Raw genomic sequence first — 17881 nt, 5'->3', positions numbered from 1 at the left:
TGAGGGATGTGACGCCGCGTCGATGAGGTAGGTGCCGACTACATCGGGGCCGAAGTCGGGACCGGTGCCGCCGAATCCGACATCTTGGTACCAAATAAAAGTTGCTGTTGGATCTGGCGGTTTTTTAACGTTCTCTTTTTTAGAGTGGCACAGCGGGTGCAGGTGGACGCCCGATGGTCAGGACCCAGGCACTGTAAGCACCAGTTGTGCGGGTCAGTGAGGGAAATGGGCCTTGCGCAACACTGGCACTTCTTAAAACCGGGTTGGGGGGCATGAACGTGAAAACGGCTTCTGCCAAATCGAAGGCCGGGGCGAACCCGAAAAAGAGAAGAAAAAAAAAAGAAAATTCTTTTTTTTTTAAGAAAATAAGAAAAGAAAAAAGGGGAATACAAATTCCGAAAAGGTTTACGCGAGCGGGAAGGCGAATGAGAAAAAAGTTTTCAACAGCCGTTGAAAGTGCGTCTTCTTAGCTCCGCGGAAACTAAGAAACTGGGGACCGCGCGCCTCTGTCGGGCGGGAAGGCACTCGCGCGTACGCGGTGCGGCCTACTAGAACTTTCCAAGTTCTTAGAGTGCAATCACTCTAAAATTGTCCGTACCGGGGCTCCGTCGGTGCCGTCACCCATCAGTCAAGAATATGCTGCCTGCTTGTCCTGGGATAAATGGTGTTACTTTTCCAGGCATAATCAAGACAGCACAACAGACATGAAGGGAAGAGTTTGGGCGGCATACTACCAGGTAATCAAAAGAAGATTCCTGTAATTGGTGTTCTTTATTATATACCTTCTCTGATCTAACGTTGTAACCCTTCTTCCATAACTCTTTTTGTAATCCGCTTTGAACCGAAAGGTAATGGCGGAATAGAAATCTGTAATGTAATGTAATGTAATATATGTACTTACAAAAATATTGCACAAATGGCAAAAACAATGATCATTTAAACCAGTGTTCTTCAACCGCCGGTCAGCGGACCGGTGCTGGTCCGCAGAAATTTCCTGCCGGTCCATGGCCAGAACGTGCCTCGGGCCTGAGGAGATCAGTGCACAAAGCTGCGGGTGGTGGCTCCTACGTGTGCCCCGTGCTGGAACCAGCCGCCTTCTCTCCGACGTCGCAACGTCAGAGGGAAGGCTTCCGGATGATGCACGGGACGCATGAGGAGCCACCGCACATGGCTTTGTGCACTGATCTCCTCAGGCCTGAGGCACGTTTTGGCCGCGGACCGGCAGTGAGGAAGAGGGGAGGGGAGGAAGAGGGAGCCAGGTGGGAGTGCTGGTATGTTTCATGCAGAGGGAGAGGAAGACAAGAGAGACAGCTGGCTTTCTCAAGGCATTGTTTCTAAACGAGAAAGGGCAAGACACCCAGCCTCACCCAACTGCGGTGATGAAGGGATGGCACATGAAGGGAAGGAGAGAACAAAGGTAGGGGGAATGATTTGATTTTCAATTTAGTGATTATGAGAATTTTCATCTGCTGTCTATATTTTGCACTGTTCAGGAAGAAATGCATTTGTTTCTTTTTCTTTGGGGTTGTACTGCATGCAGAGTCTTGAATCTTAGGGTTTTGTTTAAATATATTAGTAGTTTTAGTTTGTGATCCCTTATTTGCATAGGGGTAATCTGTTCTGGTAGGAATGAATGTTGAGAAGCATACAGTGTGCTTTCTGTAGTTTAAGAACATAAGAACATAAGCAATGCCTCTGCCGGGTCAGACCTGAGGTCCATCGCGCCCAGCAGTCCGCTCACGCGGCGGCCCAACAGGTCCAGGACCTGTGCAGCAATCCTCTATCTATACCCCTCTATCCCCTTTTCCAACAGAAAATTGTCCAATCCTTTCTTAAACCCCATTACCGTACTCTGCCCTATTACGTCCTCTGGAAGCGCATTCCAGGTATCCACCACCCGCTGAGTAAAGAAAAACTTCCTAGCATTTGTTTTGAATCTATCCCCTTCCAATTTTTCCGAATGCCCTCTTGTTCTTTTATGTTTTGAAAATTTGAAGAATCTATCTCTCTCTACTCTCTCAATGCCCTTCATGATCTTGTAGGTTTCTATCATGTCTCCTCTGAGTCTCCGCTTTTCCAGGGAGAAGAGCTCCAGCCTCTCCAATCTTTCAGTGTATGAAAGGTTTTCCATGCCCTTAATCATTTGTGTCACTCTCCTCTGGACCCTCTCAAGTATTGCCATATCCTTCTTGAGGTACGGTGACCAATACTGAACACAGTACTCCAGGTGTGGGCGCACCATTGCCCGATACAACGGCAGGATGACTTCTTTTGTTCTGGTCATAATCCCATTTTTAATAATACCCAACATTCTGTTTGCCTTCTTCGCGGCTGCTGCGCATTGCGCCGTTGACTTCATTGTTGTATCCACCAGTACACCCAAATCTCTTTCAAGGTTACTTCCCTCTAATACTAATCCCCCCATTTGGTAGCTGAACATCGGGTTTTTTCTCCCTATATGCATGACCTTGCATTTCCCTACATTGAATTTCATCTGCCATTTATTCGCCCACTCCTCCAGTTTGTTTAGGTCCCTTTGTAGGTCCTCACACTCTTCCGTAGTTCTGACCCTTCTACAGAGTTTAGTGTCGTCCGCAAATTTTATAACTTCACATTTCGTCCCCGTTTCCAGGTCATTTATAAATATATTGAACAGCAGCGGTCCAAGTACAGATCCCTGCGGAACTCCGCTCGTGACTTTCCTCCAGCCCGAGTAGTGACCCTTCACTCCAACCCTCTGTCTCCTGCCTGCCAACCAGTGTTTGATCCATCTGTATATGTCCCCTTCCACCCCGTGGTGCCATAGCTTCCTAAGCAGCCGCTCATGGGGTACCTTGTCAAAGGCCTTTTGGAAGTCAAGGTAAATGATGTCTACAGGTTCCCCTTTGTCCAACTGGCTGTTTACCCCCTCAAAGAAGTGCAGTAAGTTTGTTTGGCACGATCTTCCCTTGCAGAAGCCATGTTGGCTCGCTTTCATCAGCCCATTTTTTTCGATGTGCTCACAGATGCTGTCCTTTATCAGTGCTTCTACCATCTTGCCTGGAACCGATGTCAAACTTACCGGCCTATAGTTTCCCGGGTCTCCTCTTGACCCCTTTTTAAAGATAGGTGTAACATTTGCTATCTTCCAGTCCTCCGGAATCTCTCCAGTTTTCAGGGATAGGTTGCAAACTCTTTGGAGTATTCCCGCTATCTCATTTCTTAGTTCTTTTAGTACCCTAGGGTGGATTCCGTCCGGGCCTGGTGATTTGTCGCTTTTCAATCTATCTATCTGTTGGAGGACATCCTCATGGCTCACCTCTATTGCTGACAGTTTTTCTTCTTGATCACCATGGAAGATCACGTCGGGTTCCGGTACACTGGATGTGTCCTCGCTTGTGAAGACTGACGAGAAGAATTTGTTTAACCTGTCGGCTACCTCTTTTTGCTCCTTTATCACTCCCTTTCTGTCTCCATCATCCAACGGTCCTACTTCCTCCCTCGCTGGTTTCTTCCCCTTAACATATCTGAAGAATGATTTGAAGTTTTTTGCCTCCCTGGCCAGTTTCTCTTCGTATTCTCTTTTCGCTCTCCTAACCACTTGATGACATTCTCTTTGGCGTTTCCTGTGTTCATTCCAGTTTTCCCCAGTTTGGTCCTTTTTCCACTTCCGGAAAGATTTTTTCTTGTCTCCTATCGCTTTCTTCACCTCGTCGTTTATCCATGCAGGGTTTTTTGTTCGGTTTTTTTTGCACCCTTTTCTAAATCTGGGGATGTACATATGTTGTGCTTCTTGCACTGTGCCTTTGAATAGAGACCAAGCTTGCTCTACAGTTTCTGTTTTCCTTGAGCTGTTTCTAAGTTTTTTTTTTAACCATTGCTCTCATAGCATCATAGTTTCCTTTCTTGAAGTTGAACGTTGTCACTGTGGTTCTCTTCCCTTTTGCTGTACTTACTCCTAATTTGTACTGGATCATGTTGTGATCGCTGTTTCCTAGTGGTTAATTTTGTGGTTAACCATTATATGTTGTTAATAAGATTTTATTGTGTGTATATATATGAAAAATAAATGGAAAAAAAAGTGTTACAATTAGTACTATTATGGGGGCAGGTCTGGGGCGGATATGGACGGGGTCTGGCCCACAACTTAGCCCAGTGCTCTTCAATCACCAGTCCGTGGACCGGTGCCAGTCCACAAAATAATTCTTTTATTTCCGCCGGTCCATAAGTGTAAAAAGGTTGAAGAACACTGATTTAAACAACTTGAATAAAACCTAATTTAGAGTCATTTTAACAAGCTTCTTGCTTTCCAGTCTCTGATTCTGGGCTTAGTCTTCACTCCTGGACATTTAGGAGGTAATGGTATCTATAATCTAATCTAATTCTTAGTCTTATATATCGAATCATCTCCTAAACACAGGAGCTCAATTCAGTTTACGTAATTAGATCACAAAGAAAGATCCATTAAAATTCATTGGAGCTATTGCCTAAAAAGCGATGAAACATAGTGCGCCTTCTACAAAGCCGCACTAGCAGCTGCTGCGCGGTAACGGCCCTGAAGCCCATAGAGATTTTAATGGGCTTCAAGGAGCTAGCGGTTTTTAAGGTTTTGCAAAAGATCATAGAAACTGAGGGCAGAAAAGGGCCAGGGCCCATCTAGTCTGCCCACACCAACGATCCAACCTTACCTACCTCTATGAAGAGATCCGACGAGATAAACGGAATCTAAATTGAGGAGGTAGTCCATTCCATACTGCAGTTAGTAAGTATGGAAAGGAGTGTGAAATTTTACTAATGGACTCGATTCCTCTCAGTGATGGAAAAGAAAGCTTATTCATATGAGTTGTTCTCGTGCCTATTGTACATCTAATATAATAAAACGCTAGGCCGCGCATGTGCACTTCCTATGTGTGCACCGGTTTTCCGTGAGCTGTAGCAACACATAGGAAGTGCGCATGCGCGGCTTACGCTCTGTCCTGCTCCCTGTTTGCCGTCACCGCCTCTCCGCTCTCTCTCTTCCTTTCCCCCCCCCAAGGCGGATGGCCAGCGGCTTACGCGCATGCGCTGGCTTGGCGCACCAGAGGACAAGATGAAGGGGGTGCGGAGCAGCGCTGGCGGCGGCAGTGTCCGGTAGGGAACACGTCCACAAGTCCCCCCTCCCGCATCAACTGCTGCTGCTCCTGTTTTGAAGCGGCCTGCTGAGGTTTGCGGCCGGCTGTAGCGAACCTCGCAGGCCGCTCTCCACATGGAGCACGTTCCCTCTGACGCGATTGCGTCAGAGGGAACATGCTACCATATGGAGAGCAGCCTGCGAGGATCACTACAGCCATTCGTGAACCTAAGCAGGCCGCTTTGAACAGGAGCGGCAGCGGCGGAAGCAACAATGGGTGGATGGAGGGAGGGGAAGAACGGGAGGGGAAGCGAAAAAGAAGGGCTATGGAGCAGGCAGGAAAGAGGGCTGCTTTGGGGGGGAGGGATGTGCTGGGGCCAGACAGCAATCGGGGGGGAGGAACAGATGGGGGGCCATGAAGCAGACAGGCATTGCACAACAGGGGGAAAGGGGGCTGCTTTGGGGGGAGAGTTGTGCTGGGGGCAGACAGCAATCGGGGGGAGGGAGGAACAGAAGGGGGGCCACGAAGCAGGCAGGCATTGCACAACAGGGGGAGAGGTGAAAGGGGCTGCTTTGGCAAGCAGGGGGGGCCAGGGAGACAGACAGAAAGAAAGACGCACAGACAGGGGACCTGGGAGAGACACAGACACAAAGAATGACAGACAGACAACGTCCAGGGAGAGAGACAAATAAAAAAACAACAACACACCATACATACAGACATCTACTCTAGCACCCGTTAATGTAACGGGCTTAAAGACTAGTTATAGAATATTAGCTTAATAGGAAAAGTATGTGGCTATAAATTTAGGTGGAGAATTGGTATATGTGCTCATACCTCAATGCCAGAGATACTGTAAGATTATGTCCTTACCTTGATAATATCTTTTCCAGTAGATAGATGTGCCATTCAAGACAAGCGGGTTATCTCCCAAAGGCTGCGAGCCATATGCAGAAGGAATCCACTCTGGATTTTTTTTTTTCCTGTGTCCCTCCGACTTCACTGGAGCGCTACCGTCACCTGCAGTTATTACCCAAGCAAATAAGAGCTCCATTGACATCATGTGAACTAAAGAGAACAATGAGAATTTTCCCAAACAAATCAACTGTTCTACTCAAACATACTAACTCTTGAACACTCAAAGGAACTCTGGAAGTACCCCTGAAGATGCTAAAACATATTCTACAGCACACTTCAAGGACCAAAAGGCTGACTGGCATCCAAGATACAACCTGGAGAAGCACAAACAGAATGAGACAGTAGGTAGGCGGCGGGAGTCTAGAATGACACACCTATCTACTGGAAAAGATATTATCAAGATAAAGACAATCTTTTTTTCCAGTGAAATAGGTGTGTCATTCTAGACAGGTGGGATTCTTAATACTGAAGACCTGCAACTAATACTTACCGTATTTTTTGAACCTTAAGACACACCCTAAATTTAGAGGAGGAAAACAAGGAAAAAAAACAAACCAACAAACATTCTGAACCAAATTATCCCTGCCAGGCTCTGCACCCAACCCCACACTCCTTGCCAGGCTCTGCACCCTGTCCCCCTTCCCTGCCAGGCTCTGGACCCTGTCCCCCCTCTGGTGGTCTAGTGGCTGGCAGGTAGGGACAAGGGACAGGGCAGGCCAGCCTAGTGGCTGGCAGGTAGATAGGCAGGGACAGGGGAAGCAGGCCTAGTGGTTGGCAGGCAGGCAGGCAGGTAAGGACAGGGGATAGGGCAGGCATGGACAGGGGACAGGGCAGGCAGACAGGCAGGCCGGGCAGGTATAGACAGGGGACAGGGCAGGCAGGCAGGCCGGCCTCCCCCCCCCAAGCCTCCTCTCCCCTGCAGGCAAGCAGACCCCAGCCTCACCCTCCACCCCCCAACACCCGTTATCTATTTATAATTCAGCAGGCCCCGATCCCAGTTACCTTAACTCAATTCCACTGCCCTCCCTCGCTGGATGCGGCTGCCTCTCTGGCAGCAGAGTGGTGCACAAGGCTGCTTGCCTGGTCGGCTGATGCGACCATCTCCTCCTCTCCAGCAGCAGAGCGGCGCACAAGTCCACCTGCCCGGTCCCACATCGTCTTCCGCAAGAACTCAGTAGTGCAGGACCAGGTAGGCAGCCCCACACACCACTCTGCCGCTAGAGAAGAAGAGGCAGCCGTGTCCAGCGAGGGAGGGCAGTGGAACTGAGAAAAGGCAATAGGGGTGGGAAGGGGGTGGGTATTCGCTCCATAAGACATACCCTTATTTCCATCCCCTTTTTGGGGGTGGAAAAAGTGCTTCTTATGGTCCAAAAAATACGGTAATAGAACACTTATATACTTAATACTAAGAACCTGCAACGTCCACCTTGTAAAACTTAGCAAACCTGTGTATATTGGACCATGTCACAGCTCTACAAATCTCTGCTGGAGAGACTGCTCTGGCCTTTGTCCACAACAAGGCTACACTGCTGGTCAAATGCGCATTAACAAAAACAGGGGACCGTTTCCCATAGATAATGAGACTGACAAATGACCTTATGGATTCATCTGAAAATCGTGGCCTTGGAAGCAGGCATGCCTCACTTAGCCAAAATGAGTCAGCACAAACAGATGGTCAGAGACAAAAGTCATTTATGACTTCCAGATACTGAAGAAGCACTCTTGACTTCAAATTTCTTCAAAATGCAGTCCTCCTGGTGAACATGAAATGCTGAAGCCACTGTTGGTAGAAAAGAAGGGACAGTGCATAGGGAGACCCAAGTCTCTGAGCTTTTAAGGAAAGGTTCTCTAGAAGAAAGATCCTTGAGCTCTGAAACTCATTGCACTGATGTTACCACTACCGGAAAAACTGCCTTCCGTGTCAAGACCAAAAGGATTGTTTCTTCCTTTGGCTCAAACGGAGCTTTGGTGAGACCTCAAAGAACCACGTTAAGATCCCATGAAGAGAACGGTGGTTTGATCAGTGGTCTGGTGAAGAGAACCCTTTAGAAATCTGGAGATGTCTGGATGAGATGCCAGCGTAGATCTACAGTCCCGAGCTCTGAAACAAGAGAGCCCAGCAACTTGGACCCAAAGTGAAGCCATGGTGAGGCCCTTTTTAAGGCCCACTTGGAGAAAAGCCAATACCACCGAATCTGGACCTGAAAACGGCTCCACACTTTCTTGGACACACCAATGCTGGATAGTCCTCCATGCCTTAGCAGAGGCAGAAACTATAGATGACTTCTTGGACTTGAGAAGGGTGGCAATGACCATGTCAGAATATCCTTTGCACTCTTTAACGTTTCTAGGTCAATAGCCATGCCATAAGAGCAAAGCAATCCAGATCCTGCATGCAAACTGGAACCTATGAAAGCAGATCTGGATGCAACTGGAGGCCATGGCCTGTTCGAAGACGCATCAAATCTGCGTATCTGGAGCCTCTAGAATGACTCCTCCATGATGAGCTGCAATTCGTTGAATGACTCAGCCTATCATGGCCCAAGGAAGAAAGATGTACAACAGGATGCCCTCTAGGCCCTCGCTACCAGGTTTGAATTTTTGACTGAAGAATCCGATTGCTTTCTTGTTTTTCACCATCATGAGATCAAAGTGTGGCTGACCCCAGCTCTAGACACTAGCCTGAAACAGTGACCACTCACTTGGATCCAAGGTCTGTCTGCTGAGGAAAGCAGCCTGAGCATTGTCCATACCCACAACATGTGCTGCCGACAGCACCTGAAGATGTCACTTCAAGCAGAGAAATAGAATCCTGGCTTTCTGAAAGAGGTGCATTCTTGGTGCCTCCCTATCGATTGGCATATGTCACTGCTGTCAAAATGTCAAAGAAGACTGACTGCTGGACCTTCAAGAGTCTTCAGCAAGTTCACCAGAGCTAACCGGATGGCATGCAGTTCTAGCCTTTTCTGAAAGGGCGTCCAATGTCCCAAAATTGGATGGCAGATGCAATTGGCTCCCTAGCCCAGGAGACTGGCATCTGTTGATACAACTACCCAGGAAGCAATCTGCAGAGGTACACTGAGGGAGAAGGATAGAGGACGGAGCCATCAATCCATGCAGGCATGAGCCTCCAACGTCCAGGACAGAAACTTCCATAAGGCAGCCACCTATAGGACCTGAAGACAGTCCCATGCTGACGAAGTAGACTTAGTATTGCGCGGACGGCTTCATTGACTTGTCGATCAGAACTCCCAAGTAGAGAATGACACGGTGAAAAAATTGGTCTCCGTCACCGCCCCGTCCCCGTCTCACCATCCCCGTCACCGCCCCGTCCCCGTCTCACCATCCCCGTCACCGCCCCGTCCCCGTCTCACCATCCTCTTCACCGCCCCGTCACCGCCACTGCCACCCCATTCACCGCCCCTGCAATCCCATTCACTTTTCTTTATTTACGTATAAAGGAAACATTCTTTAAAACTTTAAAACTTTAAAACTTAGTTAAATATTAGTTAATAACTATACAAAAACAAAACACGCAGAGAAAAAATTAATTAATATAAATTCTCAAAACTGACACATTTTGATCACTAAATTTAAAATAGTTATTTTTCATACAGTTTTTCAATCACTAATCTTCCACCACCCCTGGGGCTAGCAATGCAAAAACAAACACGACATGTACTTTAAATGCTTACAATGTTAGCCTATATGGTAAGTAGACGCGGCCGCTGTACCTAATCGCGGCAAAGATCTCCCTGCCGTGATTAGCATAGTGACCGCGGCTACGGCTGCAAGTCTCCCCTCCCCCCAGCGATCACGGCAGGAGGGCACCCAACCCCTCCTGTAGACCCCCCCAACGGCCCTCCCGACAATCGCAGCAGAAGGGGACCCAACCCCTCCTGCCGGTCCTCCCAATGGCCTCCCCTAAGATCGCCGGCAGGAGGGTACCCAACCCCTCCTGCTGGACCCCCCCCCAACGAACCCTCCCACCCCGGAACCCCCTTAGTCTTACTTTCCAAGTTGGACCGGACGGCTCCTCACACATATGGCCAGCAGGCTTGCCTCCGTCCAAATGAGGCGGGCCCGCCCCTACCCTGCCCAACCCACAGGATCCTAGGGCCCGATTGGTCTAGGCACCTAAAGCCACTCCCGCTATAGGAGGGGCCTTAGGTGCTTGGGCCAATCAGGCCCTAGGATCCTGTGGGTTAGGCAGGGGAGGGGAGGGGCGGGCCCGCCTCATTTGGACGGAGGCAGGCCTGCTGGCCAGACGAGCGAGGAGCTGTCCGGTCCAACTTGGAAAGTAAGACTAAGGGGGTTCCGGGGTGGGAGGGTTCGTTGGGGGGGGGGTCCAGGAGGGGTTGGGTACCCTCCTGCCGGCGATCTTAGGGGAGGCCATTGGGAGGACCGGCAGGAGGGGTTGGGTACCCTTCTGCTGCGATTGGCAGGAAGGGTTGATCTGACAAATGAGGAGCACGGTGAAACACAGGTAAATAGCGGTTCCTAGAAGGGGGTACATTGGCCCGCGGGGACAAACCTGTTCACCGTTTCCGCGGTCGGTGAATGGCCTTGTCCCCGTCACCGCAGCGACTGCTAGTTTTCTTCCCCGTTTTCGGCGGTGACCCGCGGCTTAAATGCGGTGGCCGCGGGTAAACCGTCACCGTGTCATTCTCTACTCCCAAGTCTCTTTCCTGGGAGGTTTCTCCAAATACCGCCCCGGACATCCTGTATTCATGCATGTGATTTTTGTTACCAACATGCATTACTTTACACTTATCCACGTTAAACCTCATTTGCCATGTTGATGCCCATTTCTCGAGCTTGATTATGTCACGTTGCAGATCTTCGCAATCCCCCTATGTCTTCACTACTCTAAATAACTTCGTATTGTCCACAAATTTAATTACCTCACTCGTCATACCAATGTCAAGATCATTTATAAAGATGTTGAAGAGCACGGGTCTAGGCACCGAGCCCTGCGGCACCCCACTAGTGATGCTCTTCCAGTCCGAGTATTGCCCATTTACCCCCACTCTGTTTCCTATGCTCTACCCAGTTTTTCATCCACGTAAGTATTTCACCGTCGATTCAATGGCTCACAATTTTCCAATTTTCATGCGGAACCTTGTCAAACGCCTTCTGAAAATCCAGATATACAATGTCAACTGGGTCGCCCTTGTCTGTCTGCCTGTTTACTCCCTCAAAGAAGTGCAGCAAGTTGTCAAACAAGATCTGCCTTTGCTGAAACCGTGCTGGCTGGTCCTCATCAGACCATGTCCATCAAAGGTGATCAATGATGCGATCCTTTATCAGCGCCTCTACCATCTTTCCCGGTACCGAGGTCAGACTCACCGGTCTGTAGTTTCCCGATCTCCCATTGAACCTTTTTTGAAGATCGGCGTAACATTTGCCACCTTCAAGTCTTCCGGAATCTTTCCCAATTTGATCAACAGATTGGCTATTAGTTGAAGCAGTTCAGCTATAGTCCCTTTCAGTTCCTTGATGACCCTCGGATGGATACCATCCGGTCCCAGGGATTTATCACTCTTAAGTGTCGCACACCTGGTACTGGCTGGTCAGAATGGCTACCGGGCGGTGCGCAAAAACACAGTCCCTGGCGTGCCTTCACAGGTTGAAGGCCCTGCTGGTGCTAATATGAGGAACCAAAATAAAGTTCAGAACAGCCTGATTCTCCTCAAAATAATAAGTCTTTAATGCACAACCTAGCTTCATTCAGCCATGTGCTTAATGCTCAAAGGTTAAGGCAAAACAAAAGAAACAAATACAAACAAAACTTGGTCTTGCCCAAGATTACACTCAGCCTTTCCTCAGGTAAGTATAACAGTCCTTCCCTAATTGAAGAGAGTTCTTCAGGAGTGGAGCCTTTAACAATGCTTCCCACTCACAAGCAGTTAGCACAAGTCCCAAACAAAATACAGTGCCAAAACACAAAGAGAAACTTAGCTTTCCTCCATGGGAATTTCCTCAGGCTCCCAGGTAAGGTCCATAGGTTCTCAGTCTGTAGACCATCAAGCAGACTTGGCAGAGACGGCTCATCCAGGTCTCTCATCTCAACCTCATTCTCTGTTTGGAACCTGGAAACACCTGGCCATGAGTCTCCTTCCAGAGCTGGATCCAGACTCACTTTACTCAGCTTGCTCTGTTCTATTTGTCCAGCCTTCAGAGAGCCACGCCCTACTCTGTATGGAGGTTGGGCAGCCTGGTTCTGAGCTTTCTGCTGTTTTTCTATTAGCCTAAGCAGATGGGGGCTGGGCTGGATAGGAGCTTGTCTCCTATGGGAAGTTTTAACAGGAGCAATTCTAGGTTTAGAGAACCTTATGCTCTTATGCTCTCTTCTGTTTCCCCTCTCTTCTGTTTCCCCTCCTCCCAGACCTCTTGTTCTAGGGCGCCCTTGCCACTGACAGAGCTCTGGGAACTGTTTGTAGGAGGGCTGCTGTACTGGTCTGCTCTCCTAACAGTCAGGGGTTTTTTGTCCCTTCTCTGGCACAAACCTAACTCTGGTGCCGGGTTTGTGACATAAGCCTATCTATCTGCCTGCTTACCTCTTCTAGACTGACCATCAATCCTGTCAGTTTCCTGTCTTCATTTCCAGCATATAGTCTGATGGGTTCTGGTATGCTGTGTATATCCTCTTTGGTAAATACAGGTGCAAAAAATGTGTTCAATTTGTCGGCGATTGCTTTGTCCTCCTTCAGCACTCCCTTTATTCCATGGTCACCCAATGGTCCCCACCACTTCCTTCACGGGTCATTTCCCCTTAATATATTGAAAGAATGGCTTGAAGTATTTGCCTCCTTGGCTATTTTTTCCTCATAGTCTCTTTTGGCCCCATTTACTGCCTTATGGCACCTGTGTTGATGTTGTTTGTGGTTATTCCAGTTTTCGTCCCTTCTTGACCTTTTCCATTCCTTAAACAAAGTTTTCTTGTCTCTGATCGCTTCCTTCACCTCTACAGCTGAGCCATGCCGGTTCCTTGTTCTTTTTCCTCTTGGATCCCTTGTTGATACGCGGCATAAATAGATTTTATGCCTTGGTGACTGTGTCCTTAAAAAGAGACCAAGCTTGCTCTAGCGTTTTTACAATGCTTATCCTCTTCTTAACCTTCTTCCCCACCATGAGTCTCATCCCTTCATAATTCCCTTTTTGGAAGTTCTAGGGATAAGGGCCATATTTTGCATCACCCACTATAGAGTTGCAAGAGATCAGGAGCCCTCATTTTAGCCAGAAAAAGATTTTATTTTAAAAAACGGTTAAATCAAAAACTTTATCAACTAGCTGAAAAGATGTCTTGTCTTCTGTTTTTAATTGCTCAAAACAGATCTATTTTTTTGGGATGTAAATGGGATGAAATTAAGTTTGGAGAGTAGAATGTCGACTATGCATGCTAGGATCGGAGCATTAATGATATCTGTGGCTGGCATAGAACTACTGAATGCCTTGCCTGGTGTCTTGCGGTTTTGTATGGGGAGGATGAATTTTAAGAAAATGCTGAAAACTCAATTATTTGCCAAAGCCTTCTTATGCTAAGGTATATTTCAGTCGATAATCGCCTTTTAGAATTTTTTTTGCCAGCAATGTACGATTTAAAGCTTGTTTGTATTTCTGAATTGATTGAATTTGCGCTCTATCCCTGTTTATAACAGGGATGATTAATGATGTTGTTTAGAGATGTCTATGTTATATGTGATAATCGTAGGAAAACAAGATTTTATGTATGGGATATGGAAACCTAGCCACTCGAGCTGCAATACTCGACTTCCAACTCTACAACCTATTGACCTCGACCACAGACTACAAAATCTTCAAAAAAGAAATAAAAACCCTTCTATTCAAAAAAACACATAAAACCGACTAACTCAATCAGAAATGTCCCAAGCATCACCTGCAACTACTCCATATGTACTTCTAATACCATGACAATTCAAATGTAATCCTTAGCAGCTCAAAGAAATGTACAAACTACTCCCTAAATACTTCTAATGTCCTGACAAACCACTTGTAATCCGCAAGGTAATGGCGGAATAGAAATCCCTAATGTAATAGTTGTATGCGGTATATACATTTTTTAATAAATAAATGTAAACCAATCTATATATGGCTCTCAAAAAACACCATTGGTGGTGATCGTGATTTAAACCTTCCCTTCTCACCCAGACGCAAGTGTGCTCAACCAGCTCTACAAGACCCACAATTGAATTCCCCACGACATATATGTCAAAGATCATGATAAAACACACGTAAACACATATGATCTGAACAGCCAGAGACAGGAGTATAGTTAAAAACTCTAAATTGCTACAGTATTATTGCATTTACCTGTTCCTAGAGGTTCCTTCTCATGTGACAAAGAAATATGAATCCCCAACTATAAAAAAGAAAAAAAACACACACACACAAACAAACCAACAAGGAAAAGTTTGTTAGACACAAGGAAATGAATACAAATCTCCTGCTATTATATAAATAAAAAAATGATTAAAATGCCCAAACCAATGAGGATTTAACACCAGATATTCTCCACTATGAGAACATGAATTTGGGGTGGAGGAAAGGTATATCTGAGGTTTTGGATACATAATCTTTAATGAATTAATTAAATGATCAAGGCAAATCAATGAGCTAAATGTTTTGAATGACATGGAAAACTGAGTGATAAGTTATATCTTAGAGGTTTACATTCTTATAACGGTTACATATTACTCTAAGAGAAAATATTTTGATATCATTTTGACAATTAACTATTGTATATTGTCAGTCATAGATCTTGATCCCATTAAAGAGAACAATTAAAGCTTATTCACTCACAAGACATCACTGATAAAACAGTATACAGTATAATCTCGTTATAACAGACTCGCTTATAGCAGATGAGGTCCGCTGGTCCCAGCTGTGTGCCATTATAAACATACAGAAAATCATTGTATATAGCGGACTCACATATAACGGACTTTCGGATATAACAAACAACCAATTTGGTCCCCAGAACTGCTTTTAACTGTAGTTTTCTTCGGCTATAACGGACATGCAGGCTCCACCTATAAGGCGTGTGCCGTGCCGGCAATATAGTATCAAAATGCAGCCCAGAAGAAAATGACTGAGTATTTTTCTTTCCAGTACAGAGTGACATAATTCTTTAGAACATCTTTTAGGGTTCTGGTTTTGCAATCGTTTCGTGCCATACCAATGTTTTGCTGAGTTTTGTTCTTGATGTTGCTGATATGGTTGTGCAGTGACTGTTGTTCATTGATTGAACGCTGCTTCAAATTGACCTAAATAAAGTTTTAAAAAAATGCAACTCTGGATATAACAGACTGTTTTTCCAGATCCCTTGGAGTCCGTTATAACGAGATTATACTGTGGTCATATTGGAAACTACTGGGCTCTAACTACAGCTCAGCACTCTTCTGCACTGTTCCAGTAGCAGGAAAGCAATGTTACTTACCGTAACAGTTGTTATCCAGGGACAGCAGGCAGCTATTCTCACTAGTGGGTGATGTCATCCGACAGAGCCCCGATACGGACGTCTCACAAGCATGTCTTGCTTGAAGAAACTCAGAAGTTTCGAGATGCCCGCACCGCGCATGCGCCAGTGCCTTCCCGCCCGATGGTCCGGGCGCGTCTCCTCAGTTCAGGTAGCTAGCAGAGAAGCCAACCCAGGGAAGGTGGGTGGGACGTGAGAATAGCTGCCTGCTGTCCCTGGATAACAACTGTTACGGTAAGTAACATTGCTTTATCCCAGGACAAGCAGGCAGGTATTCTCACTAGTGGGTGACCTCCAAGCTAACCTCAATGGGATGGTGGGAGAGTTGGCAACTTAGGAGAATAAATTTTGTAACACTGTTTGGCCAAACTGTCCATCCCGTCTGGAGAATGTATCCAGACAATAATGAGAGGTGAATGTATGAACCGAGGACCAAGTGGCAGCCTTACAAATCTCCTCAATCGGTGTCGATCTGAGGAAGGCTACAGAGGCTGCCATAGCTCTGACCTAATGAGCTGTGACTTTACAGGGAAGGGGTAATCCAGCCTGGGCATAGCAGAAAGAGATACAAGCCGCCATCCAGTTGGAGATGGTACGCTTCGATACAGGTCGTCCCAACTTGTTTGGATCAAAGGAGACGAAAAGTTGAGGAGCAGTTCTGTGTGGCTTGGTGCGATCCAAGTAGAAAGCCAAAGCACGCTTACAGTCCAGAGTATGAAGAGCTGATTCTCCAGGATGAGAATGAGGCTTTGGAAAAAACACTGGAAGCACAATGGATTGGTTGAGATGAAATTCAGAGACCACCTTAGGCAGGAATTTAGGATGAGTGCGGAGGACCACCTTGTCATGATGGAATACTGTGAAAGGTGGATCCGCCACTAAGGCCTGAAGTTCACTGACCCTGCGAGCAGAAGTGAGAGCCACTAGAAAAACCACTTTCCAAGTGAGAAACTTCAGTGGAGTCTTTTTTAGAGGCTCAAAGGGAGGTTTCATAAGCCGAGAAAGGACATTGAGATCCCAAACCACTGGAGGCGGTTTGAGAGGAGGATTGACATGAAAAAGTCCTTTCATAAATCTGGAAACCACAGGATGAGCAGAGAGAGGTTTCTCCTGTAGAGGCTGATGGAAAGCCGCAATAGCACTCAGGTGGACTCGTATAGATGTAGACTTGAGACCAGACTGAGATAGGTGTAGAAGATAGTCCAACACAGAGGATAGAGAGGCTCGCTGAGGCTCCTTAGAGTTGGAAATACACCAGGAAGAAAATCTAGTCCATTTTTGGGAGTAGCACTGACGAGTAGCAGGCTTCCTGGAAGCCTCCAAGACATCCCTCACCGTCTGGGAAAACTGGTGAGGGGTTACGTTGAGAGGAACCAAGCTGTCAGGTGGAGAGACTGCAGGTTGGGATGAAGTAGAGATCCCTGATGCTGAGTAAGCAGTGAAGAAAATACCGGAAGGAGGAATGGCTCCCTGCTGCTGAGTTGAAGTTGAAGGGAGAACCAAGGCTGTCGGGGCCACCGAGGAGCTATCAGAATCATGGTGGCATGGTCGTACCTCAGCTTGACCAGAGTCTTTTGAATGAGAGGAAACGGAGGAAACGCATACAGAAAGCGATTCCCCCAATCCAGCAGAAAAGCATCTGCCTCGAGGCGATGAGGAGTGTAGATCCTGGAGCAAAACTGAGGCAGCTTGAAGTTGTGGGGAGCCGCAAAGAGGTCTATCTGAAGCGTTCCCCACTGAGCAAAGATCTGATGAAGGGACGTGGAATGGAGTGTCCATTCGTGAGGCTGGAGTAGACGACTCAAGTTGTCTGCCAAGACATTGTCCTTCCCCTGAATGTAGACAGCTTTGAGGAAGGCGTTGTGGCGAACCGCCCAATCCCAGACTCTGAGAGCTTCCTGGCAGAGGGAGGCCGAGCCCGTGCCTCCCTGCTTGTTGACATAATACATGGCGACCTGATTGTCTGTGCGAATGAGGACCACCATGTTGTGAAGCAGATGTTGAAAAGCTTGAAGAGCATTGAAGATGTCTCTGAGCTCCAGAAGATTGATTTGATGGAGTCGGTCCGCACTGGTCCATAATCCCTGAGTGCGAAGCCCATCCAGATGCGCTCCCCAGGCATAGGTCAAGGAATCGGTTGTGAGGACCTTCTGGTGGGGAGGAGAGTGAAACAGCAAACCTCTGGATAGATTCGAAGAGGTCATCCACCAAAGTAGAGACTGCCGAAGAGCAGGAGTGACGATGATGTGTCGAGTCAACGGATCCGACACCTGAGTCCACTGAGATGCCAGGGTCCACTGAGGAATTCTGAGATGGAGTCTGGCGAATGGTGTCACATGAACTGTAGAGGCCATGTGGCCCAGGAGGACCATCA

The 17881-nt window shown here is 47.2% G+C and overlaps 1 protein-coding gene across 1 annotated transcript in view; it reads right to left on the bottom strand.

The window, feature by feature from the left end:
- The window catches only part of GMPPB (GDP-mannose pyrophosphorylase B), a 106841-nt gene that overhangs the window by 64892 nt on the left and 24068 nt on the right, over positions 1 to 17881 (bottom strand). The window contains exon 4 of the mRNA XM_033926525.1: positions 14343 to 14391. Coding sequence (XP_033782416.1) covers positions 14343 to 14391 — 49 coding nt within the window. The remainder of the gene's footprint in view (positions 1 to 14342; positions 14392 to 17881) is intronic.

Source organism: Geotrypetes seraphini, chromosome 17 (genome assembly GCF_902459505.1).
Source record: "Geotrypetes seraphini chromosome 17, aGeoSer1.1, whole genome shotgun sequence".
Lineage (NCBI taxonomy): Eukaryota > Metazoa > Chordata > Amphibia > Gymnophiona > Dermophiidae > Geotrypetes > Geotrypetes seraphini.
Note: the sequence above shows the minus strand (reverse complement) of the source record. Positions and strands in the feature narration are given on the sequence as shown.